This window comes from Pectinophora gossypiella, chromosome 6 (assembly GCF_024362695.1).
Source record: "Pectinophora gossypiella chromosome 6, ilPecGoss1.1, whole genome shotgun sequence".
NCBI classification, from domain to species: domain Eukaryota; kingdom Metazoa; phylum Arthropoda; class Insecta; order Lepidoptera; family Gelechiidae; genus Pectinophora; species Pectinophora gossypiella.
Window position 1 is genome coordinate 11,837,752 of NC_065409.1, and position 26,819 is coordinate 11,864,570.

A 26,819-nucleotide genomic window follows, 5' to 3' on the forward strand; every position below is an offset into this window, starting at 1 on the left:
GTTGGGTTAAGTTTATCAATCAATTATATATAAATGTAATAATTCTTGAATTATCAGCATCAATGTAATAATGACACTAATCGAGATTACGTCGGTTAAAGAAATAAATATATAATTTAAAAAATATTTTGTTTTATTTACATTATTTAAATAATCGTCGAAGAAAATGAAATTCTAAACAACAGTAAAATGTTACACAGAACGCTAAGGTAGTAAATAAAAAGCTTGTTTTGACCAAGACTAGGAATATGTCCGTTATTATTGCTAATGGTATTCATCTTGATAACTGCACACATAATTATTATGAAAATAATCCACGTATGATCTTATTTACAATCATAGTGAACAATGAAAAGTACAGTTTTATAAAACTATCATAATGTGTTAACAAATTATTTTATATCCACAAAATTGGATAACTTAGGACAACAGTACAAAAATACCTTGTGTCTTGACTATTTCCTTGAGTACTTCTTTACAATTCCATAAAAATACTTGCATAAAAATGTCCAATAGCTACACTGCCCCTACTTAGGGGCGGGGGGCTCGGATCATGAGTCCTGTATCCTGTCCACTTCGTGTTTCACCTTCTTTAGGAGGGAGCTAATCTGTTTGTACTTGCCTGTCGAGTTTGGAAGATTCTCGAAGTTTATGACGTCACAAATGTCTTTGGCAAACTTCTCGTCGGTTGGCAGTTTGGTGTACGGAGAGGCTATGTTCATAACTGGAGTGCCATACAGGGAGCTCTTTACTGTCCCTGCTCTGTCGGTTGGCGTTTTTGTTATGTCTATTTCTTTATTGTCACTATCTTCCATGGGCACTACTGTGGTCGATTCTTCACTGTCCAAGACTACTTTTTCACTGGATTCAGTGTCTGCAGTATCTTTCTGTTCACTGTTTTGCGTAGTCTCTTCGCTCTCGGCATCGGTTTCGCCAACATCTGATGTGATGACGTCAGCGGATACTATAGATTTGTTGTCGCCCTCCAGAGCATTTAACAGCAATCGCTTCTTCTCCTCGAGGTCATCCAGAGATGGACTCTCTCGGCCACTGCCTGATGGTGATTCCTGAAATATTTAGAATGCGTTTAAAACAAATCTATCTTTAAATAGTCTACTATTTAAATAATCTTAAATTCAATTGATACAAACTTGAAATTGGAATCTTATTGGACAAAATATTTAAATGAAGTGTGAAAATTTATAAATTGGGGTATAAAAACTGTTGCGTAGCGTTTCATGTATGTTCAGTACCTACGTAAATCTAGAAAGATTAATTACATGGCTGAGTTAAGTTCACAGTTATTTTTGAAAGACATTTATGTTCTGAACGTTTTAAGCTTCGCCTATGAGTATATTTGAATTTATGAGCTACTTAATGTGAAAGTACTAGTATTATTATGTTTTACTTACACTTAAGACTTCGTCGATAGTGATGAGATCTTCTTCCGGCACGGGGATGTCTGTGACTTTCATGACTTCTATCACTTCTAGTTCATCAGCCGTCTTTTCATCTGAAGATTGATCGTCAGGTTCGGTGCCAGGGGGTGGAGGGGGTGGTGAATCGGGCGGCAGGGGCGCAGAGGTCGGTGGAGGGGGCGGTGATGTTGGTGGAGGGGGCGGCGGCGGGGGCGCCTCGTCCGGTAGAGGCGGCACCGACGGGAAATCTGCTGTTTCTGTAAATGTATTTGTATAAGGGTAAGAAGAGTTAGCCAAGAAATGCTAGTCGCCCTGAGCATGTTCGTTCAAATGTTTGCCATATTCGAACGCCATAACCGAAACTTTTGACGATTTTCTGAGTTTACTTATAACGAAATGAATTACCTTGAGGAATGAGTAAGATTGATAATCACGGAATGGGTACTAATGTAGATTTACCTCAGAGCCCCTCCACTAACTTATGCTGAAAAGTTTTATAAAGTTGTTCATCGTCCAAGCGTCGTACCTCGCGCCATGGTGCGGTTCGGACCAACTTAGTCTGGATGCACTCAATCTGCCTTATTACAAAACGAAGACTAAGGGAAGGGGGAAGGGAGGGTTTTAAACTACAGTCCACACCACGATAGGTGTCGCAGATTCTGCATAGACTTTTAAATCAGTTCCATTAAAATCCGTGGACTACTTTTATGTTTAGTCTTCATTTTAGTCAGTATAACTTTGTAAAACTTTGCACCGTAAGATGGTCTGACCCTAGTTGTGCGCCTGCTCAAGTCAGTGAACATTCTAAAGAAGCAAAAATCAAGTTACCATCGCCACTATCCAGTTCCATCTCAGCCTGTCCTTCCATGGCGGAGTCGTTGGTAGCCGCCGACGGAAAGAATGTCAGTTTTTTCCTCTTATACGCCTTCATAGCGTTGGGGGCTAGCATTTGCAACATTGCCAGTTTGCTGTCCTGCTCCGACATAGGAGGTAGTCCGAAAGAATGTGCTTCCTGTAAGGAGTTTAATTGTTATTTATTGTTCAAAAATATTGTTCTCAGCAAGTACGTGGCGTTACGCCTCATATGCTGAGATTCCCAAAGACTGGGGTTTGGATCTCAAAAAAACATTCAGTCTTACGAATTTAAAGTTATGGACTGAGTCGTACGTATCACGACTACATATATCAACCATAATGGTTGGGAGAATATTGCTGAGAAGGGGGACGAATGACGTAAATGCGTAGAGGTGCAAAATATGCGACGATGCCTGGTTCGAGCATGTAGAACTGCCCGGCATGTGGTAACCTTGCTGCTCCCATATTGGACTATACAGGGTGTTAGTGACATTATAAAGAATATTGAGGGGGATGATTCAGACCATGATTCTTAGTTAATATCAAGTCGAATTTTTCGTCAGAATAATGAGCTGAATAAACCCGCTCAGTATTCGTTACGATGTCTCTGTCTCAAGTACGTAAAATTCATGATTTTTTTGTGTTTTTGTAAATTATTTCGTTATGATGTCACTGACACCCTGTATAATATGTTGCAGTGAAACATTTAATCCGTGCCACCTACCTCTTTATACCTCGAGCTGGCCGCAACATTGAACCCTGGGAAGTCGAGGATCTTCTTGATATCGAACTTGTCTTTGCAGCCTGGCTCCGAGACTTCGCCCTCCTCTTCTTCCGGGTCCTGTATCGCGCGACCCTGGATGTTCAAAACAAGTATTGGGGTTTTTAGTATTACCGTTACTTAGTATCCTTAAGGCTAATAGCCGCGCGTTAGGAGTACCAGGACCATAAAACACTTCAAATTCGGAAAAAATAAATCTGTCCAATTGGTTTGGTGAAATACTCATTGTAATCCAGCTCAGAACAAAAAACTAAAATTTGGCGTGTGTGATAATGAAGTGCACGCGTACAGGAATCATAGGAAAAAGCTGGTAAATAATAATATAAAAAAACACGATTACCGCAGAATCAAACATGGTGATGCCCGAGTGGGATATCCTGGCTTCCTCCAGCCAGCCGGGGGGATAGCCTAGGAGCCTCATTCGGTAGATGTGCATCGGCAGTTCATGTCTCTTCAGACCGAGGGCATGTCGGAGCTGCCCTGAAATCCTACCTGGCACCAGATGGCCATATTTCTGCTCATCTTCCACATGGTAACGACTGTAATGTAATAAATAAATTATTAGCTGTAAATAACCTGTTCACAACTGTCATCACGCGCGGAAGTGCTGTCGAAGTTAAAGTGTTTTACGCTACCAAAAGTGACTGATTTGTTATGAAAATAGTGCAAAAGTGCAATTAAAGTTCGCGATCAACTGAACTAGTGTTATCTCACTATAGAACTCTCGGAATCGGTCACAATTAAGCGAAATATAAAACTTAATCTGACTGACTATCTTAAAATACCCTCAAATTTTGTTTACAATTACAACAACATGCCACTGTGACAGCTAGTAATAGTGTTGCCATAATCGCTAAACACGAATGGATTTAATACAATATGGCTGATAAACCTCTAGTCCAACAAGCCTTGCATAAAGGGCTTTATCACACGCGCCCGCGCTATCATTCATCGGGCGACACCTCCACTGGAAACGAGGATAACACAACGAAAACAATTCAGAACCAGCAGTGGACTACTGTACAAAACAAAAAAAGATCGTTATCCAGTCCAGATGACAAAAATAATCAACACAAACAAACTAAATTAGACACCTACTGGCTAAGCAACCCAATTGAAGTGGCAAATAGCTTTTCCCAACTTGATAATGAAGAAATACATGACCAGGACCATCAAAATGGATCATTACAGAACTCTGAAAGGATACCAAAACCACCTCCAATATTCGTAGATAAAGTTGGAAATATTCAACCACTGATTGAACTGCTAAATACTCATGTCAAAGATAACTACACTATTAAAGTTCTCCGCAATGAAAAAGTAAAGATACTGCCGCAATGCTCAGAAACTTACACAAAAATTGTTAAAGAACTACAGATACGTGAAACAGAATTCTATACCTACAAACCTAAACAGGAAAGATACTACAAGGTAGTCTTAAAGAAAATTCATCCATCAACAAATCTCGATGACATCAAGGAGGCATTACTTGAACATAACCACATTGTCACAAACATATGGAACATTAAAGAAAGACAAACTCAAAAACCCCTGCCTATATTTATAGTGGAATTACAACCAAACCAAAATAACAAAGATATTTTTAACATTCGTACTATTCTGCACTGCCGAGTTGAATTTGAAGAACCAAGACCCAAACGTATTATTCCCCAATGTGCCAAATGTCAACAATACGGCCACACGAAGACCTACTGTCACCGGAAACCCAAATGCATTAAATGTGCCGGCGATCACAAATCGTCTGACTGCACAAGAAAGGAGAGGACAGATGATGTCAAATGTGTTCTCTGTGACGGTAATCACCCAGCAAACTATAAGGGCTGTAAGGTATACAAGGAGATTCAGAAATCTAAATTTCCCCCCTTACGGAAAAAGACTGCTAATATTACAGTAGACATAGCGAATCAAGCTCCCCCTAAATCACAACACGAAAGAAAAACTCACACAACATACACATATGCCAGAGCAGCTGCTAGAGACCGAGAAGAGCCATCACAGCAGTATTATCATAATAGTCATAAAGAAAACCCCAATAAAACAAGTGTGATGCCGGAATTAATGGAAATGCTACAAACGATTATGAAACAACTAACGATGATGACACAAATGCTTATGTCAGTCACTGCCAAGTTGACACATTCGATTCACTAACTATAGTCCTATGGAATGCCAATGGGCTATCACAACATACCCTTGAGGTTAAAGCATTCCTGGAAATACATAACATTGATATTCTTTTAGTATCGGAAACGCATTTCACCAACAAAAATAAATTTAATATTCCCAAATACCAATGCTATCACACTATGCATCCAGATGGAACCGCACATGCTGGAAGTGCGATATTGATAAGAAAAAATCTTAAACACTATAAAATAGCATCGCATTGCACAGAAATGTTTCAAAGCACCAACTTGGTAATTGAAGACTGGTATGGGCCATTAGTGGTAGCAGCCATCTACAGCCCACCTAAACACAATCCCAAAAAAGAAGATTATGCAAAATTTTTCTCTTTACTTGGCAATAGATTTATTGCAGGTGGTGACTATAACGCTAAAAATACTTTTTGGGGATCACGAATTACTACTACAAAGGGACGGCAACTTCTTCAAGCAGTAAATGATTTAAAATTGAATGTCATCACATGTAGGTCCCCAACATATTGGCCTACAGACAGAAAAAAGAAACCAGACTTGGTAGACTTCTGTGTTATAAGGGGCATAAATGCCAATAAATTCGAATGCAAAGCCAGCTCGGAATTGTCATCTGATCACTCACCGGTATTTGTTACCTTGAAAAGATGGTTTGCCCAAGTTCCCCAATCTTGTAAGTTACACAATAGTAACACCGACTGGGAATATTTTCGTGAACTGGTATCATCTGCTATTAAAACCGATTTTCCTTTGAAAAATGAAGACGATATAGAAGAAGCTGTTGAACACTTTAACCACTGCATCCAGAATTCTGCGTGGGAAGCAACCCCAGAATGCAAACGCATAGGTCAACGCGAATTCCCTCATAAAATAAGAGAGCTACTTGCTGTAAAACGAAGACTTAGGAAAATATGGCAAACCAACAGGTATCCGAGTGACAAGAAACGACTCAATGCATTCACTGCAAAATTGAAACAGTCACTAACTGATATTCGGGACAGGGAAGTACAGAACTACCTTCGTAGCTTGGCTGGTTCTGCAGCTTCAGACTACTCATTGTGGAAAGCCACTAGAAAACTAAAAAGGCCTCAGCAATACCATCCGCCAATTTCTAAAAAAGATAAAAATTGGGCGATTAATGATGCTGAGAAAGCTGAAGAATTCGCAAATCACCTTGAACATGTATTCACTCCTAATGAAGACGAAGGATCAGGAAAACATGGACAGATATGTGACATACTAGCTCAGACCTACCAATTAGATCTTCCAATAAAAAAAGTGACAAAAGCAGAAGTCTACGCTGCTATTCGCAATCTAGTTAGTCACAAAACACCTGGCTACGACCTGATAACGCCTACTATTCTGAAACAGCTTCCTGAAAGAGCTATATGTTTCCTGACTTATGTTTTTAATGCCATTCTCCAGCGAGGTTATGTGCCTACACAATGGAAGGTAGCCGAAATTATAATGATCGCTAAGCCTGGCAAACCTGCTAGCGATGTAAAGTCATACCGCCCAATTAGTTTGCTGTCTATCACCTCAAAGTTGCTGGAAAAAATATTCATGAAAAGACTCATGCCACTCATTCACGAACAGAAGCTAATACCGGCGCATCAGTTTGGTTTCCGGCAGGGGCATGGCACCGTTGAACAAGTCCACAGACTTGTTGAACAGATTCATCGTGGCTTTGAAAAGAAAGAGTTCTGCTCAGCGGTATTTCTCGACATATCCCAGGCGTTTGATCGCGTGTGGCACCTCGGGCTCTTAGCCAAAATAAGAAAATCTCTTCCGATAAATTACTTCCATTTCCTAAAATCCTACCTTGACAACAGATTCTTTCTCGTAAGGCAGGGTGAAGCGGTCACAAGTCTACGCAAAGTAAAAGCAGGTGTCCCTCAGGGCAGCGTTCTGGGCCCTATCTTATACCTCCTTTACACAGCTGACTTACCCATCAGTGGCGATGTTGTAACTGGTACATTCGCAGATGATACGGCGATACTTGCTACGGATCAGTGCCCACTAACTGCTTCAGCAAAACTACAATCAAGTCTCAATAAAATATCATCCTGGTTTATAGATTGGAGAATCAAGGCAAACGAAACGAAATCTGTTCAAGTTACATTCACTACAAGACGTGACACCTGTCCTCCTGTTGCTCTGAATGGGAAGCAAGTACCTCAAGCCGATGACACTAGATACCTTGGCATCTATCTGGACAGACGCCTTACATGGAGGAAACATATATTTACTAAGAGAAAATCACTTGGCCTAAAATTTCGTGATCTCTATTGGCTGATCAGTAAGAAGTCACAAATGTCGCTGGATAGCAAACTATTAATCTACAAATGTATAATGAAACCAATATGGACGTACGGCATACAACTATGGGGTACAGCTGCTAACTCAAACATCGAAATACTCCAGAGATTCCAGTCAAAAGTACTTAGATTAATAGTAGATGCTCCCTGGTACGTCACAAATGATATGATACATCACGATCTCCAAATAAAAACGGTCAAGGAAGAAATCAAAAGTAATATATCAAAGTACAAAAACAGGCTGGAAAACCACCCAAATGAAATGGCAGTGGAGCTAATGAGAAACCCAAACACATTTTTGAGACTGAAGAGGAAAGCGCCACAAGATTTAATCAAGTAACCATTTAGGATGGGACAATGGTTCCATACCTTGCAAGCCTGATAGTATGGAGAATCAAAAATATTGCTGAATGTCCTTGATGATAGATTGCATTAAAAAAAAAAGTAAATAAAAAAAAAAAAGCTGTAAATAAATGCTCTAGTAATATTATACTAATGCTTATAAAATCACAATTTGGGCTGGAATAAGCGGCCACTTTGTATCCCTCCTAAATAGGTGGACTGATAGACTCAAAACAATCATCATCATCATCAATCACAGCCTATATACCTATATATCCTACTGCTGGGCACCCTCAATCAACCGGAGGAGGTATGGACCACCATGCTGCTCCACCGCCGGTTGGGCAAAACAGTCACTGTATTTATTTTTATTCATTAATACCTACTCAGCTCACCTAATACAACTTGACTGTCATAAAAATATTTTATTTGTTTTTAGTGATTGTCATAAGTTTATTTATAGTCTTCATTTCATAGCATCCTTATCAATTAGTTTTGTGAAACAAGAAATTAGGTATTTCCCATCAACATGATGTTTTTATTACATTTCCATGAATTTTAATCATCATTAGATGGGAAAAAAGAAACTGTTTCTAAAAAGTACCTAACAGTAATCAAAAATATCGAAATTGTATTCACTATAGGTAGATTGATTTTATATTATTGTAACACATTCACTATCAAATAAATTACAAAATAACAAAACTTTTTTCTTGTAAGACTTTCATTGGTTAAACATGATAACATAATGTACCAGTGTTACTAAATACATACCCAACTTTAACCATGTTTTTCCTATTCTCATTTATTCTTGTATTGTTCCTTGGTAATTGACAGTCTCTCAATGGATGCGCTCCGTCACAGTTAAAGCAGACTGGTCCCCTTCGCATCATTGTTGGGGGTGGTGTAGGTTCTTTTATTGGGGCATTTTCAATTAGAGAAGAATTCTGAAATTTATTTTAGTAAAATATAGGATAAATTTAAAAATTTCAAAGTTAAAAAAATATAAATGTATAATAAAAGAGATTGAAAAAGATACAAAAGCTTTGTTATTCCATAATCAGCCCTTACCTGACTATATCTAGGAATGTCAACAACAGAATCTTCACTGGGAACAGTATCTACAAAGAACAAATTGTCTTCTTCTTGTGTTTTCATCTCCTCACTATCATCCTGCAAGTCTTCTGGCCACACATCTAACTCTAGATCAGTCTCAGTGTCCGATCCTACTAGACTTTCATCACCATGTAGTTTTATCAACTTTAACATAAAAGCCTTCACCTTCGCCTTGTACATTTTTGCCATTTTGTTATCCTTAAACCTTACTGTAACAATAGGAGTCCTATTTTCGCACCCCACGACACCCAAGTCGCTGTTAGAAGCAGGCGAATCTATTACTATGTCCTCGTTAAAAATAGTTGTTTTACAACAGTCAGAGTTAATTTTCTTAGAGCTATCTACATCGTCAGTCTGTTTGGGAATTTCAATCTCGGAATTGGGCTCTTCTAACGTCATATCCTCAGACGAAGTTTTCCCTCCATTCTGAATCTTTTCCGGCGAGAGAATAACACAGTCGCCTTCAGTGGAGCAGTCAAGGGTTATCACTTCTGGACAACACTGATCACTTAGCCTGTTATTTTGGTCAGATATTATTACCTTTTCAGGCGTATCTAAGCAATGTATCTTTGCTTCTTTACCCTCATCTTCACTGCTGATTTCTATGTCGTCGTTATCTAATTCATAAATGATATCGTTCAGCCCTGCTTTCCGTTTGGACATTGCGGTTAAGTTTTTTAACGACCATAACTTTTTAAAGAAGATATAAGGTTTTTATTATACCTACTTAAGCGAAAATAGAACAAATTAACAAATAAACACGCGACACGCGCGTTATTCTAGATTTTTTTTTGCAATTTTGCTAGTGCTACAGCACTACAGATTATAAATATGACATTTTTATTTTTTTATCAGTTTTGACCTTGCTTCTTTTGCTTATTTTCAGTGTTGCCAAATATTTACAGTAACAGCTACGTGGAAAGTAGCAGTAACAGTGAAGTGACTTTAGATGATATTTTCAAAGGCTACCTTCGAGCGAACCAAATAGCACGTAACTCTATAATCAGGCCAAAAACCTACCAAAATAAGATAAAAAAGTAAAAAGTTTTTAGGTTATTTTCGCGACGAAGTGCAAAATGTCGATAATATTTAGAAAATTAGTACAAAATAATACAAGAAATCTGGTAATAAGGCATAACGACGCACAAGTATTAGTAATATCTTGCAGAAAACTAAGTATTGTTCCTTCACTGTATGGTAAGGGTTATTTACGCAGATTAAAATATTTCCGACTTTCTTCAAATCCTCAACTTACAAATTCTTGCTTTTTAAATAGATGGAGATAAAGATCCTGCTCCCAAGTTCTTCTCGTCAAACGTACAAGTTCTGTTGAAGCGACTGACACGTCCTGACCATACTAAAGTATTCAGGAAAACAACAAACAGTGGATTGTCTACACTGAAGACGCCTAAATATAAATTTCTGACGAGTGAAGAGCTAGAAGCTGAACTTGCTCGTGCCAATGAAAAAGCGGACAAATTGCTGCAAATGCCGCCTGTTGTAAAGGTATGATTTTCTTTATACCTCTATAAAAATCCAATTGTTTAAATATAGAATCAGTTACAACTTAATCGGATCAGCCCTGAATTTTTTTAATATGTTTTGCTTGCTTGATTTGGAAGGTGTTCGGGCCCTATTTAATACAATTTTTCATGTAAATATGCTACTGAAGCTAAAAACAAACATACAATTGTTTTACTTTCAGGTACAACAACCAATTAATGATGTGTTGTCCCAAGATCCAGCCTTACTCGGCTATGACAAAGCAAAGTATTTGTTTACTGATATATCCTTTGGAGTTGATAATGCACACAGGATCATTGTTGAAAGGTAATTTGCTGGTAAAATATCTAATATAAATTATAAACTATGGTATATTGTATTCATTTACATTCATGAAAATTGTATAACAATCATTTACTTGAGTGATTACATGTATTCATGAAATCCTTTCTTTTATACTTTTACAGGGACCCAGATGGCACTCTAAAAGCTTGTGATCATGATCTCAGGAAAAGATTGAATCAGGTATGTTTTCAGTTAGAGTAGATGTAATGCTACTTATAGAAGCAATCTCAACTTCTAATACTAATTTCTTCACCATTATAATCCATTCCTTCCTTTACTGGACATAAGCTTCTTCTCAACTGTAAACTTATGAAGACACAATGAAATAAAACATAAATCAATGACTTAGTTATGTTTCACAATAAATTATATTTTAAAAAGCTGTTTTAACAATCATATTCTGAAGATCATTTTCTTCAACAAAACTTTGATTTCCTTCAATCCAAGTAAAAATGAAGAGAACACATTTTTTTTAATTAGCTTCTTTATCAAAACGGGATACAGAGGCTTTGTTAACAAAACGTCTTATCTGGGTTTTCATTTTCACTATTAGGTGACATTATGACTTTTAGCCGACATCGAATCGGCGAATTTGGCGGTGATTCGACGACACTAAACTCTTTAAACCAAGACATGTTATACTTTTTCAGGTATACTTCCCAATAAAGGGGCGGAAGATACGTGAGCCTCTCATGTTTGCCGATGAAGAGAAATTCAACAGCTTACTGGACAGAGCTGAATATGAATTTATCCTGAACCGAGCTTGCATACAGTATGAACCTGAAGAACCAAAGTACCAACAGATTACTAGTATTACTTACCAGCATGTTGATATGCAGAAGAAATTTGACCTACTCAGGTATTTTGTATGGTATTATGTTAATATATATTAGTCTACTGTAAGAAATAATTGCCAGGCAAGCTCAGGGAAATCTACAATATGGACTGTTGGACATAGTTAGGCGAAATTTCGACACGAGACCCATTAACCAATATACATAGATAGGTAAACAGCCGTTATACTGCAGGGCACAGGCCTCCCCTCCAATCAACCAGAAGGGATTTGGAGCATACCCCCACCATGCTTCACTACTTATGACCCTTTCACATAGTTCTGTGTTTATATGGCGATGGCGATAAGTCATCTGAAGAGATCTTACATTTGGGACAATCTGTAGCCATCTGCAGTAATCCAAGCATCCCAATGAAGAGCGAGCATGCCTAACTTGCTTATGGTCGTAAGCCCGATCGCATGTAGGAAAGGAAAAACAAAAATAAAATATAGCTACACCTATTTCACAATAATCTTGCCATTCATGTTCAGGTCAACGCGCCACTTTGGGCCGCTGGTGTTCTACCTGACCTGGCACCAGACCATGGACGAACTGATGCTGGAGTTGCTGCAGACAGGCACGGTGAGGGAGGCAGTGTTGTTGATGGCGCTCCGCCAGGCCATACATGGGGACCTGGCTAACGGTGCCGCGGCGCAGGAGTTGACGCAGCAGGTAGCTTGCATATGTTTATTATTACTACATTGTCAAACAAAAATATGACAAAAAATTGAGGCTGACTTAGCTATACATTACTGTGGAATATACGTACTGCGGAATATCAGAGCAACCATCGCTTTATCTGCTTTAACATTTCGTCCCACTTTATGAACGCACTTTGATACCATGTCACATTACCTTTTTTGACAAATTAAACCGTAAGTCTCATTAAATGTCAAATATGATAGTGCGACAGAGTCCTAAAGTGGGTACATTATATTGCTCTTGACTGTACTTACCAGTAGGTGACACACTAGCCCGTCACTCTGAGCTTATATAGTTTACATGATTCACCCAGCCCCATTTAAGATTCTGGTACTCCTGGATTGATAATGCCAGCCGCTTTACTTTAGCCGCACACTTCTTCAAAAAAAAACGTCAGCTCGCTATACGTAGCTTAGCGATTCTGTCCATTCTCTCTCTCCTGCTCTAGCAAATGTCGATTCTGAGTAACAGAAAAGGATAGTAATATGGGAAAGTGTGATAAAGTGCTGAGATATGTGGTTGACCCTAACTTGTAAATCTGACAACTTATCTTTTCTATATTTCTAGATCCTACCTACACCAGTGCAGCTGACCAAACCGGAACGTATCACGGAGGAAGACATCCAGCTTGACACTAGATGTATGGACTGCGTAGCTCAGTACATTAAGCAGAATTCTGCCATGAAGAGCCAGCAAGAACTAGCCCTGCAAGGGTTCCGGGAGTACTATCAACAACTTATAGACCTGAATCGGGGGCTGAGGAAGGCGCATGGAAACGCCTAACTAACACGTTATGTAGTCTGTTTATTAAAAGATTAGTTAAGCATCCGAGTTTAATTTTTTGATATTTGTTTCACGTAATTGTTTACCAGAAATACAAGGTTTATTTTTCAAATTGTTATCCGTCTTGTGTAGCAGTTTTCTACTATAAGTTTTCAACTATACTTAAAGCTAAATATCACCTTCATGAAAAAAAAAATTCCAAAGCGGCGCAAGTTGTCATCTGATTATTGGTGGCTCTGCCCGCCGTTAAGGATTTCGGGTGTGAATTTTATATCTAGTAAAGTCTTTTTATATAATTTGCTCTCAATAATAAAAACAAAATGAAACTGACAAATTGACAACTTCAATATTTCACTTTGTGTTGTGTTATTTATGCGATGCAGCGCGTTTACGTTACTTTAGTTTTTAATTGTTTTATATTTTTGTAACATTTTTAGTGTGTAACCAGTTATTGACTTTCCTATATATATTTTCGATCTAAATGCCGTTCTATAGAAAGCCACGGAATTTTACTCCCCTGCATACCATAGCCGAGAAAAAATCTATCAAGAACGGTCTTCATCACGCCATATTTACTTCGAGATTCGATAGATACGTTGGTGATTGGCACCATGATCACAAGCAAGGTAAAGTAAATTCTAATACATATATGGTGTGTTTAGATTTGATATAATTAGTTGATCAAAATGTGTTGACACAGTAGCAGCAGAATGCATTATGTTGTCGGACGCCCACAATCAGAAAATTTGAATGATGATAAAAATAAATCGAAAAATCTGACTCGGACGGGACTAAAACCCGCAACTCTTGTCAAACCGGGACAACAAGAAAAAAAAAGGGAGGCATCCAAGTTGTTTGCAAATGTTTGTTTACTTTTGGTGGTTGCCTGGAAGAAATTGCTCTAGAGCAATAAGGCCGCCCAAATTGTACTGTAGTCATGTGTTATATCTGATTGTTGAAATTTAATTCTGTGCATCATCATCAGCCGTACGACGCCCACTGCTGGGCATAGGCCTCCCCCAAGGAGTTCTGTGCAATAAAGTATATTTGATTTTGATTTGAAGCTTAACAAAAGCGGGTGGGATCAAGTTCCGCTCAGATTCAGATTTTTCCGAGTCAGATTTTTTTCGATGAATGTTAATTACTCTTTGTAAGTTTCCGTAAGCAAGGGTAAGTGCTGTAGAAACAAAAACTCCTGAAAACTTGAATGAAATTGATCATAAATCCTAATTTAGAACACATTTATTTCCTATCATACTTAAGTATTTTTTACATTATTGGGCAGGAAAAGGATTGTTTCTCACAATAACTGGAAAATTATACGAAGGGGACTGGTTTGAAGGATTCAGGTGAGTCCTTGTTGAGCATTTCTGGGCACCTTCAGGCCTGTTGTCTTAAATTTTGTACAGGGTGAGACCCCTCAGCGCTCCCCATTAATTCGGCCGAGTAGTTAATGCCATCTACGGCAAATCTACAATAAGTCACGTCAAAAAAAAACTTGTTGAGCATTCTTTGTTACCTTGTTGGTAACAATGTCGACGCGGTAATCACATCCAATATCTCAAGGATAAATACCAAAACGACTATTTCTGGCTTTTGACTGCTTGAAATTGTCAGTAAACAAATATGGTAGGCAGGAATTCACCATATTAATACAGGTACTCCGATAAACCTTTTGTAGCGCGGTCTGTAAGTAGAGACTTAGCTATCCGTTTCGTTGAAAAACCTACAGACACGGGCATGGTACGTTGAGCCATCGCATGGAAAATGGTGTATTTCGGCTGGACTACCGCGGCGAGTGGGTTCGGGGTAAACCAGAGGGGATTGGTTGGTGGTGGTATGAGAATGGAGACGTATACTTCGGGTACTGGAAGCGAGGCGAGAGACATGGCTTCGGCAAGATGTGGTACGCTGACGGAACGTTCTATGTCGGGTATTGGCACAAGAGATATAAGGAAGGGCTTGGAATGTTTGTTCAAAGTGAGTATTTGTGCAACTTTTGCTTGTTTATTGTACTTACTATATGACACTACGCCGTTATTAATTAAAAAAAATACTAAGCTATATACCACTAGTGCGAAAGAGATATATCTGTCTTCTCTTTTGCACTAGGCGATAGATACTATATATCTGTCCTGCTACAATTACATTCATACTACCGTTTAGCGGTCATTAAATTACCCTATCCATCGGGCTGGATGCGTCAAGGTTGGCTCGGGATCGTAGTTACCATGGTTACGCCCCGTCGATTTGCTGTGACCTTGACGAATCTGGCCCGGTGGACAGAGAAACGAAAATTAACCGCTTTTGTTAGACCATAAGTTACCGTACACCCTTACATTTAGGACTTTTATGGATACAGAGAATGGTAACCGTTACGAAGGCCACTGGGAGGACGACATCAAGAGCGGCCTGGGTCGCTTCTATCACATGCACACAGGGCAGCTGCAGGAGGGCTGCTGGGTCGACGACATCTGCGTCAAGTCCAAAATGTCTGACATTATCATCAGACAGTTTTGCGATCTACCCACAGAGTACCCAATACCGCCGGTAAAGTAAAACGAGGTTTATTTTTCATTATGGAGCTTCTATCCAGCACGACATAGATAGATAGATAGATAAAATACTACAACATAAACATACATTCACACACATAAACATACATAAACTCACGCCAATTTCCCACTCGGGTAAGCAGAGACTATGGAATTCCACCACCATAACCATTATAAAAATCTCTAGTCTCTGTAAATCTACAGTAAGTCACGTAAAAAAATTGTTAAGTATGTAATAATACAGTTCCGCGAATTTTACTACTGCCGTGTAGTTCTGAAAAATTTGAATTCTTCACATCATTTACATTAACGTCGTATGAATAGCTTAGATAAGTATATGGGTGGTATTAACAAATTAATCTCAGCTTCGAGACTTCTCTCAAGATCATGTCAATGTGACAGTTCTTATATAAAAACAGGGACTTGAGCATGATCTTAAGGGCAGTCTCGGCTGAGATTAATTTATTAATACCACCCTAAGTAACTATGTACCTGCCTATTCATTTAGTTGATTGGTATATAGGTACTAACTTAATTAATAAGAATAACTTAACACAGACATTAAGATGCACCTATACTAGTAGTAATAAAACAGAACCATGGTTATCTGCGTCCACGTGTTCAGTAGATAATGATCACAGCTTTATGCAGCAGACCTTAATAGGGACCGACCCTGTTGCCATTAACCGGACACAAATCGTGAGACACGTGATGTCTATTATTACAAGATCTAAATTTAAAATTCATAAAAGTAGAATTCAGTGTTTATGAGACGGGTTCGAACCGGGAGTCGAATCCGTGACACTACGATGTAAGTCACGCGTTCAAAAATAGGGTGTGTTACCTATGTACCCTCTACCTACTGTCTTCTGTGTGTTACCCTCTACTTACCACTTACTGTTATCTGTGTTTCCACCTACTCATCACTTACTTTTATCTGTGCGTTACCACCTACTTACCACTTACTGTTATCAGTGTGTTACCCTACTTACCACTTACTGTTATCAGTGTGTTACCCCCTACTTACCACTTACTGTTATCTGTGTGTTACCACCTAAGTACTTACCGCTTACTGTGGTCTGTTTCTTCATTTCCCATTAAGCTGTGATTTCACTGTTGAGCTAAGCTAGTTGAACATGTATAATTATTATAACCTTGTCTAGTTCGGTTGAATCGTGACCTTAGGACATCCGCTAACAGTGTTCCATGGTTAAAATTTCAGGAAACACTAGCGGAATCAAGGAAGATTCTAGAAGAAAGTGCAATGTGGCTTCGTCAGAAGGTTGGGAAAATAGACAAACGCTTGGAATATTGTATCGACCAAATGGTTTAATTCGATGACAATACCAGATCATAAGTATCAAGTATAACATTACAATATTTTTCTACTCCTCTACTTTAATCTGGCATTTAAATAACCAAAAAGTCTAATATAAGTACATACATAATTAAACTCTTTGAAAAAGTGTACGCTCTATGGCCTATAAAAGCATTGTTTACAAAGTGTAACTGTACTATAATGTCGCCAAAAAAGCATTGTTGTTGTTTTTTTTTTTTTTGACCTGGAAACTGGCACCTTTACTTTGTTTGGTGCCATAGATATACTATAAAAAAAAGTATACATTTGCCGCCATTTTCCCGCGCGTTGGAAAATAAATTGGAAATTTTTTGTGTTTCGTTTAAAATTACGTCGTCGTAGAAAAAGTATTGTATGCAACGTTGTATAACTAGGTCAAAAAATGCTCGTGGCGTCTCTTATTGCGATGTTCGCCAAGGCTCACATCGCAACTCACGCCACTCGCATTTTTTGACCCTTCTTATACAACTGTTGCATAAAATACTATTATATAAAACTTGTCTATACATGGTTTTGGGACAATAAATTGCTTACATTTACTAATTATTACATTGACAGATTTATTACAATGTCATTTATCATATCACAGAATTAATTATTGAATTAAGTAGCTCCCAGTCGTAAGTTATTATTGCCTTCTTATCTTTCAGTAGGTAATTGACTTCAGGTTGGCGTTTTCCTCGTATCACAACTGAACATAACTAACATAGAAATGAGCTGTTTGCTATATGATTACATTCGACACAAATTACTTTTAGAATCAGAATTTCTAACGGTTTCAAAACGTCCAATGTATACAATGTTAAATTCATATTTATTTTTGAATTCTAAAGGAAAGGTAAGATTACGTCTTAAGCCCTTAAAAGCAATCAGTTGTCGTTTAAAAATTCATCGCGTTTTACACAAGTAATCTTTTCTGAAGTTATAAGCCGATTTTCAAGTCGGGTGTTTTGATATTGTGGATAAATTATTCATTGCTAACTTCATCCAATTTCGCTCTGATCCAAGCCAATCAATTACCAAATAAGTCAACCTCCCAAATTCTGACAGTGCTTGCAATTAATATTAAACTGATCTACTTGAGCCATTATAATATAAATCTTGTCTAATAAATAATAATTCACTGTACTGATACAAATTCAGCATTTTGACACATGTCCTCAATCTTTTCGTTTTAAATGTTGTTCTTTTTTCAAAAAAATCCAAGTACCAAATATTTTATCTTGAGATATTCCTAATAATAATGTATCAACTCTCTGGAATCTCTATTCCCTCCGCTCCGTCTTACAATAAATAAGGGAAAACCTATGGGAAAAACCTTATGATTTAGGATATATCTATGGAGATTCGGCTGTCATGACTCACAATATAACGAGTAATAAACATACTATGACTTGAATATAAACGCGAGTTTGATTAAAATATCAGAGACGTTCTCTTATAAATACCTAGGATTTTTCTGAGAACACTAGCTTATCGATAACATTAATTGTGCAAGTCGTCCGGCACTAGCATAAGTACAATCTTACTAAGTACCGTTAATACTTATTTACACAAAAACATGATGTATAAAGGGAAGGGGCGATATAATAACATTCCAAAAATGGATAAGGATTCAATCACACTATTCTCCCCTGGTCGAGGAGCGTCAAATTGTTCATGCGGGCGTCATGGTCGCCCATTTCTATTTGTTCTTTGAGCAACTCGAGTTCTTTTATACCTGTTCTGGTCACCTCGTACTTGTGTGTCGCTAGGGACATGTAGAAGTGCACCGCGAAGGCTAGGAATACTATCATGACTGGTATGAGTACGACGCAGGCCGACCACGCCGCTGTCGCGCTGAAGTCGTAGAACTTGACCCAGCAGAGTATGGCTATTTCTACGAGGAAGAGAATTAGGCCGAGGAGAGTGGAGAAGGCCCAGGCTATTTCTATGTACCAGTGGAGTCTCTCGTGGGGGGATTCGTGGACGAGGGAGATGCTGTGGAGGTTGCCGACTGCTTCTATGTTGGGTAGGATGCACGTGCTGATCATCAGGGCTAGCATGTGGACCGCTACCAGCAGCGTGGTGCACACCGTGAAAGCCACCAGCATGGCGGGAGGCACGGCTGACGCCGTCGGAGGGTTCAGTTGCACCTCCACCATTGCTACCTAGTGGACAAAATGTAACCGTGCTTATTTTGCGATTGTAACAAAAAAAAAATTGCCACTGTGGTTCGTCGGCTTGCTTCTCAAACAGGGAGCGTCGATCCGAACCCTAGTACCGGACTTGCACCAATGAGTTTTATCTTAAGTGCAATTTTGAATAACACAATTGGCTCGACCATTGTAGACGGCGATATGGCTCACTACCTATTGCGTTGGTCTGACAGAAAGCTTTTCATCTTGCGATTGATGTACCTCTGACTACTCCGATTGGGAGTAAAGTCGTGAGGTTATATTGTTGTTGTTGTAAATGCGAAAGAGTGAGATTTGTTTGTTTCGCTTTCAAGCCTTAACTACTGAAACGATTATAATGAAATTTTGCACGCACATTGGTGCTAATTCCTGTAAACACCATCTAATTTTAATTAAAACACATAATAACGGGTTCTTACCGCGTTCAAAATGGGGATATGATAATAACCGATGAGAGGTGTTTTAATTAGGGATTCTCTTAAAATGCATAAATGGTTTTGTCATAATTTTAATTATCATAATCCTTTTCGCATAACGTTTTTAAGCATAATAGTACTTTCCCATAATAACATCTAAGAATACTGGTTTGTTAGGTATAACTTATTTTTGGACTAATATTTGTTGGTATAAATTTGATTCCATATTCATAATATGTAGACACATATTAAATTACTCATTCTTCCTAAAATTAAGAGCTGTCAAACATCCGTCCCTTTCCTTTATAGTGGATAAGAAAATGACATGTATAACTTAAAGTAAAATTAGGAGGTGTCTGCAGGAATCGGGGCCATTGTCTGGTTTAACTGCCGCGATAACCGAAGTCCAAGTGGACAAATCCGCGGGTAACAGCTAGTCAACTATTACTACAAAGTACGTAAATAACGTAGGTATACAATGGGGCCCAATACAATGTAACTGCTACGGTAAATAGCACTTTTATGTTAGAGCCACCGGTCACACTTAATCATACCGTAACCTATTCAAATAGGGCATGCGATAGAAATGCGAAAACAAACGTTACACTAGGCAAACGTGCTGTAAAGTAGGTAGGTACGCGAACTGATAAGCAGTCATATACAGTACTTACTTGTGGACTCATTGATCGAGATAAGCATTGTGGGCTGAATTAATCTATTCCTTATTGGCTATCCAGCCATTGGTTTTAATACCTACTTTTAATCTTACAATTGAGATCAACCTTTATTTTCAATCTTTGATTCCAGGATTCTTACGTACAAAATGTACACAATTTGTGTACATTTTGTACGTAAGAAAACAATTTTGCATTTTGACCCACAATTTTTAGTTCTTTTGTAGACTAGGTACCTAGTTTCAAATCTCTCTCTCTATTTAAGAGCTGCGCTCTTGTCGGTGGAGTAACCGCCATTACTCTCTTCTTCCCGCCAAAACCTTCACCTCCCGATACGACACGACCTGCACCTTCTCTTTTATTTGTTTCATAAATGTTATCCTAGGTCTACCCCTTCCTCTCTTCCCTTCAATTTTTCCTTCTATAATGTTTGTTATAAATGAATCGTGTCTAGTTTCAAATAAGCAGTTTTAATTTTATTTTATTTATTCTGTTATGTAGCCTATTCGATACTACTCTCGGGCAAAGTTTTCTAAAAAATAACATAACACAAGCTCAGGGGTAGTCAGCCAATGGGGTAGTCAGAGGTAGATCCTTCGTAAGATGAACTAAGCATTCTGTTTGACCAACGTGATTGATAGGTACCGTATCGCTGTCTATAATGGTCGAACCAACTATGTTAGTAATACTGATACAACCCAAAACAAATAATTACTATGGGGAAAGATTGCCGTCATATTTAGTGCCAAAAATATTTAATAAAATACGCTTGTTAAGACAAAATAATAAGTTATGTAAAAATCTGTTAAAATTAAAACTAAGAAGTGTATTGCTCAATAGCTGTAAGTAATATTATTTGTATTACTAACAATGTCTAGTTTGTAATCGGTAGGTAAATTAAGAAATAAGCATGAGCGCTACTCGCCATCAAAGTTCATAAGTTTGGCGGGGATGATTTATAAATCTACCGTTTAAGTTTTTCGGTAGATTTATAAATCATCAAAAGTGATAACTCATTGGTACAATTTCGGTACCAGATTTGAACCGGCGCTCGTTTGAAAAGCAAGCCAGTGTACCACAGGACCATAGTAACTTAAAAAAAATACCTATTAAAAATAATGACCAAAATATCCCTCGTTCGTTTACGGGTTAGTTATAATCGTGTATTGTTTTTTTTATCGTTTGACAATTAATATGTTTTCCCGTGGTGAACTAAATAGGTGGACCTCGGGAAAGAAGGGAATATGTCGTCGTATTATAGTGAAAAACACTGACGCGTTTTTTTTATAAAAACAAATTCTCAAAAATATCAAAAGGATCTCACCATGGCGAATCCGGATAAAAGGGCGGAGGTTTTGCTGGAGGCTTTCAGCTTGGCCCTGCTGAGTTGCAGCTTCCTCCAGGACAGGTAGGCCGGGGTGTGCAGCCCATCGGCGGACTGGATGGGAGTCTCGCCCGACATTAGGCACTTGTGCTAGACAGGATACATTTACAATGTACATAGCTAATACTTATATGTGGGCTATAATAAATGTTATTTGGATAGCTAAGTACAGGGTGATAGTGACATCGTAACGAATACTCAGGGGGATGATTCAGACCATGATTCTGAGTTAATATCAAGTGGAATTTTCCGTCGCAAAAGTCATGATTTTTTAGTTTTTTTTTTAATATTTTCAATTCTATTCGACTTGATATCAACTCAGAATAATAAGCTCAATCATCTCTCTTACTTAGTATTCGTTACGATGTCACTTAGTAGGTATGGGTGTTAGTGACGTATACCCAGCTGGATGGTTCAGGCCATGATTCTGAGTTGATATCAAGTGGAATTTCCTGTCGTAAAATTCATGAAAATTTTAGTGTTTTTTTTTAAATATTATCAGTTCTATACTTTTGCGACGGAAATTTCCACTTGTTATCAACTCAGAATAATGGTCTGAATCATCTCACAAAGTTTTCGTTACGATGTCACTAACACCCTGTATATGAGCTAGTTTCATCGCGAATAAATTCCTCAAAAGTTTTTGCCTTCGGGGTAGCTTAAGACTACTTATAAGTAGGTATAAACAGCAACGTAACTAAAGCAAAGACGAATCACCCGATTACACGACCATATTAAATATCGTCATGGTATTTATACAAAACATGATTTTCTAAACGATTGAAAATCAATCTTACGTGAATAAGTTTCTGGATAATGTTGTATACCTATAAATGCAAACGGAATAGAGAATATATTTGTACGTAATGTTTCTTTAATTTCAATGATCATGGCAGGTGATTAGGTGATCATCATTTTATTCATCATTTTATTCCGTGTTATACTTCTATAGGTACTATGAATTTCTGATAGACCCTACTACTGTTACCTATCGGTACACTATACTATAGATCAGTGGTTCCTAACCTTTTTAATGTCACTACACCTGTGAACAAGTATGGAAATTGAGTTTACCCCTAATCTATACTTATAATAGATCTGTAGAGAGGTCAATTCTGTACATGAAATATATTTTTAAAATAACTATCAGGGGGTGATTAGTGATCGATACTGATGCCAAAAACGCAATCAGTAAATTTTTTGTCTGTCTGTCTTTCTGTCTGTCTGTATGTTCCTTATAGAAACAAAAACTACTCGACGGATTTTAACGAAACTTGGTACAATTATTCTTCATACTACTGGGCAGGTTATAGTATACTTTTCATCACGCTACAATCAATAGGAGCAGAGTAGTGAAGGGAAATTTTGGAAAAACGGGAGAAGTTATTCCATTTTTTAAGCTTCCGTCGCGTGAGCAGCCTTAATGGTTAAAGGTACATAGAAATCATGTATGATGGAAATATTCTACATAAAATTGTATAAAAAATATCCTGTTACAACATATGTCTATCTTTTATGGTTGACTCACAATAACACGTGTAACTCCTGATAGCTTAGCAGTTCGGAGCATTCTGATTATATTTGTTTACTCTTACGTTTATAATACTCTCACTCATCCCTAATTTAAAAACGCGGACGAAGTCGCGGGCAAGAGCTAGTTTAAAATAATTAAAACCACACAAATTCAAACGAATATATGTTTATTATATAAGTAAGATAATGCACGTTTTGGGTTAATATATAAATCTCGGAATTAACTAGTGTGAAGGTTGAAATTGCTTTGCATTCGCAAGTTTGGCAATATTAGGTTCGGTTGCACTCAACGCGCATCTCATGTCATGCTCAACATTCAGACGGTTTCTGGCTTTTGTTTTTAATGTAACAAGAGTTATAATACTATTTCGTGCCATCCCGTGTAATCCACCTAGGGGGTAATTACCTCCAGTTTAGGAACCACTGCTATAGATAGTATAGATGGTTTTCATTTTCTTGCTTCTATTTCAAGAACTCGATAGGTAACTAGGGCCAACGCTTATGGTGGCAGAGTTTTCTAATTTAGGTAGGTACCTATGTATCGCGTGTAGTTTTACTTCTTCTTCTTGAGTAACGCATGCAAAGATTTATTTTCATAAAAGAGTTTCCAGTGGCGCGTGTGTCAAAAATGGTAACGACAAAATAAGGCTATGTTCACACGGCGTTTTCACGATTTGATTTTTTCACGTATTCCAAACGGGCGCGGGGCAATATGTCTCGTCTCGAACACAAGATTTCCCCGTATAGACAGACGTTTTCATATCGCCACTGCTAAATTCCATAAAATCTCGTATATAACGTCATACGGTAAATAAGACGTAGCCTAATTCTTTGTACTCTGCATTGGCCCTTACAAGTTAAATTATCTATCTAGTTTATATGCTCTAACAATCAGCGTAACAATGTTTGACAATAGCCCAGAAAATAAGAACAAGGTGTACATTTAAGGGGAAACAAAGGCTCAATAGACAATACCTTGCCCTAAAATCCACTTGATGATCACAAGGCAAAATAAAGACTAGAATTCAATTGTATTCAAATCTGAAGCTGACTTCTCAGGCTGTAATTGCATTTACAAACAAGTTAATAATGGTATTTTAATGTTAGCTATAATTTTGTGTTAGAGCATGCTATTTAAAAGGGTTTTGCAAAGCAATATTAATTGTTGTACAAAGCGTGTCTATTAGTTCACATGACAGAAAAAATTGTGCCTCTTAAATTAGTAAGTAGGAAAAAAGGCAATTTAAGAACCAACATTTTGTTTTTTATTTATTAAAACTGTGCAAAACATTGGAAAATAACAAAAAAATAAGTGACTATGTTGAATTATCAAGCCAAAAGTTAATGTCACTTAAATAACATTTTGTTTTTATTTTAATAGTTGACTGTGGAAGATGAAACATTAAAATGAATTCATGATACGTGACATTACAAACATATAATTTTGTATGCTATATGGTGGGTAAACATAGCTGTCAATTTAACAACACAATAGTGTCATTGGAATATGTGCCTTTATTGTTGTATTATTTCTGATTATAAACAAATTATTCATTTCATTTTTCATTTCAGAACCAATTGTAAATAAATTTATATTTAATGATCCCAATTTGAATATTATTTTTGTTTGTATGGTAGTTTATAAGACTGTTTGTAGAGAAGAAATAAACATTTTTATTTATTTATTTCATTAGTCATTCAATTCATTGAGGGGCGGCCTGTGCCCAGCAGTGGGACATATAAGGCTGTTTATGTTAATGTATGTTCATTATCAGCACTTGAAGAATAGATAGGTATGCAGAAATAAATAATGAGAATAATCTTATCAATTTTGGTCATCAAGATATTAATTCTTTAGTGTATCATACATAATTAATTTGAATACTTTAATGTTAATTTATAATGAAATAGAATAAACTGCTAGGCTAAACACAGACGTCTACAGAAGCTTTAAAGTTAATTACATGTAATTTGACATTCAAAAAGTGCTAAATTTGTAAGCCAATTTTGAAATAAATATTTTGCTTGTCTTTAGATTTATTCAGATTTATGACACAAAAGTATTTTATTAAGTTTCAAATTACAAGTGTATGCAAAGAACAAAACACGTTTTAATGGGAGAATGGAAGCACAAATGATAACACAAACACATAATATTAATAGAAATGTATCATGATTGTTATTTTCAATTAAAGGCAGGATTAAAGTCCACTAAGAATTTTGCAACAGTTCTATTAGCTATTTTAAGAAGAGAAGCAGTAAAAATGCTGAGAGAATAGTAATTTGATGCTTTTTTATAAATCTAAGTATTTCTAAGTAACACAACACATGTCACCAGGAAATGAGAGCCAATGAGACAGCGTGCCCAAAGCCCCGAATCCAATTTATTGCTAATTCAACTCACTGTTTGCTATATAGGAACAGTTGTATTGTATCTCCAGCCTCAGTGTACCACAAAACCAATTTATAAGGCTTTGCAAAGGTCTGTCAATTGAACTAAAGAAAACAAAACATTAATAGAAGTAAATAAAGTATTTCTAAATTATAAAAAAGATAGGTAGTAGTAATGTTAGAAACATAACAAAAAATGAACTTATATATAATTTTATGTGAGTAGGTAGTAAGTTATGTACTACAAAGAGGGGTTAGATTTTTTGATTATTTATTTTTAGAATAATGAATTAAACATTACAAAGAAATGTTATAAATCCCTTATATAATAGTGTTATTTATTAAACAATGAAAACAATATAAAAAGTATTGAGAAATATAAGGATTTTTTCTAATTATTCTTTTAATTTGGGGATATCATTCATTATGTGGAAATGGAGTTATAAATAGTTGCTAAAATTGCTATAAATGGAAGTAGTACAGAGACTGAAAACAACTATACAACTGACGATCAGTTCCATACCTAGTGAACCTCAAAATGCTAGTTTAATAAAATAATCAGTGAATGCTGCACTCAGGTGCACTTTTACGAAAATCTATGAAATTATCGTACCTTGCTCAGTTTTGGACACCAGGTATTGGAATGGCCGAAACGACCGGCCGGGTGTACGTTGTTGTAATTATTCCCAGCCGTACTGGCCGACCAAACCGACATACCTAAACAAATTGCACGACAGTCCTTCGACTTGAGGCGACGAGGTCACTAACACGTAATCTCAGCAATATTACTCCATGAAATGCAAAATTGGGTTTTTACGGTCCGCCACGACTATTGTTAGTTAGCTTGAGTACATTAGACACGATATATTGTTAAAACTACTCTAACAAATTCACGAAAATGATAACATGCATAAATTTTAAATGTCAGTCGCGATTTACTTGTACACTTTCGTATTAGTGTTGCCGCTCGATAGTGCCCTATCGATAGTTTTCGATCGAACTATCGATAGTTTACCAAAAAACGATAGTATCGATAATTAATCGATAGTATCGATACTATCGATAGTATCGATAGTATCGATAGCTCTTTTTTGGCGATACTATTGATAAGCAACGATAGTATCGATACTATCGATAGTATCGATAGTTAAAAGATGAAAAA

The 26,819-nt window shown here is 37.2% G+C and overlaps 4 protein-coding genes across 8 annotated transcripts; 2 read left to right on the forward strand and 2 right to left on the reverse strand.

Moving 5' to 3' along the window:
• Positions 1-115: 115 nt before the first annotated feature.
• On the reverse strand, positions 116-9,807 carry LOC126367531 (zinc finger CCHC domain-containing protein 8 homolog). Its single transcript, XM_050011105.1, has 7 exons — positions 8,960-9,807; positions 8,663-8,835; positions 3,395-3,593; positions 2,998-3,129; positions 2,247-2,430; positions 1,413-1,675; positions 116-1,067 (listed from the first exon to the last, which is right to left on the reverse strand). The coding sequence occupies exons 1-7, from the start codon at positions 9,665-9,667 to the stop codon at positions 552-554; spliced, it is 2,175 nt and encodes a 724-aa protein (XP_049867062.1). The 5' UTR covers positions 9,668-9,807; the 3' UTR covers positions 116-551.
• A 186-nt stretch (positions 9,808-9,993) lies between these two features.
• On the forward strand, positions 9,994-13,211 carry LOC126367552 (28S ribosomal protein S22, mitochondrial). The gene is made up of 7 exons (XM_050011132.1): positions 9,994-10,201; positions 10,281-10,510; positions 10,710-10,834; positions 10,975-11,032; positions 11,503-11,711; positions 12,177-12,357; positions 12,955-13,211. Exons 1-7 carry the CDS (start codon positions 10,081-10,083, stop codon positions 13,168-13,170), a joined length of 1,140 nt encoding a protein of 379 aa, XP_049867089.1. The 5' UTR covers positions 9,994-10,080; the 3' UTR covers positions 13,171-13,211.
• A 440-nt stretch (positions 13,212-13,651) lies between these two features.
• LOC126367567 (MORN repeat-containing protein 3-like) lies at positions 13,652-17,107 on the forward strand. Its single transcript, XM_050011151.1, has 5 exons — positions 13,652-13,796; positions 14,456-14,519; positions 14,903-15,150; positions 15,533-15,720; positions 16,948-17,107. The coding sequence occupies exons 1-5, from the start codon at positions 13,652-13,654 to the stop codon at positions 17,056-17,058; spliced, it is 756 nt and encodes a 251-aa protein (XP_049867108.1). The 3' UTR covers positions 17,059-17,107.
• A 461-nt stretch (positions 17,108-17,568) lies between these two features.
• On the reverse strand, positions 17,569-26,605 carry LOC126367563 (calcium release-activated calcium channel protein 1). 5 transcript variants are annotated; one of them, XM_050011145.1, is made up of 4 exons: positions 26,375-26,604; positions 25,671-25,762; positions 21,674-21,823; positions 17,569-19,232 (listed from the first exon to the last, which is right to left on the reverse strand). In XM_050011145.1, the coding sequence occupies exons 3-4, from the start codon at positions 21,809-21,811 to the stop codon at positions 18,702-18,704; spliced, it is 669 nt and encodes a 222-aa protein (XP_049867102.1). In that variant the 5' UTR covers positions 21,812-21,823; positions 25,671-25,762; positions 26,375-26,604; the 3' UTR covers positions 17,569-18,701. The 5 variants fall into 5 exon arrangements, with proteins under 5 accessions (XP_049867102.1, XP_049867101.1, XP_049867100.1 ...); XM_050011144.1 differs by having other exon boundaries at positions 26,271-26,604; XM_050011143.1 differs by lacking the exon at positions 25,671-25,762 and having other exon boundaries at positions 26,271-26,605.
• Positions 26,606-26,819: the final 214 nt, after the last annotated feature.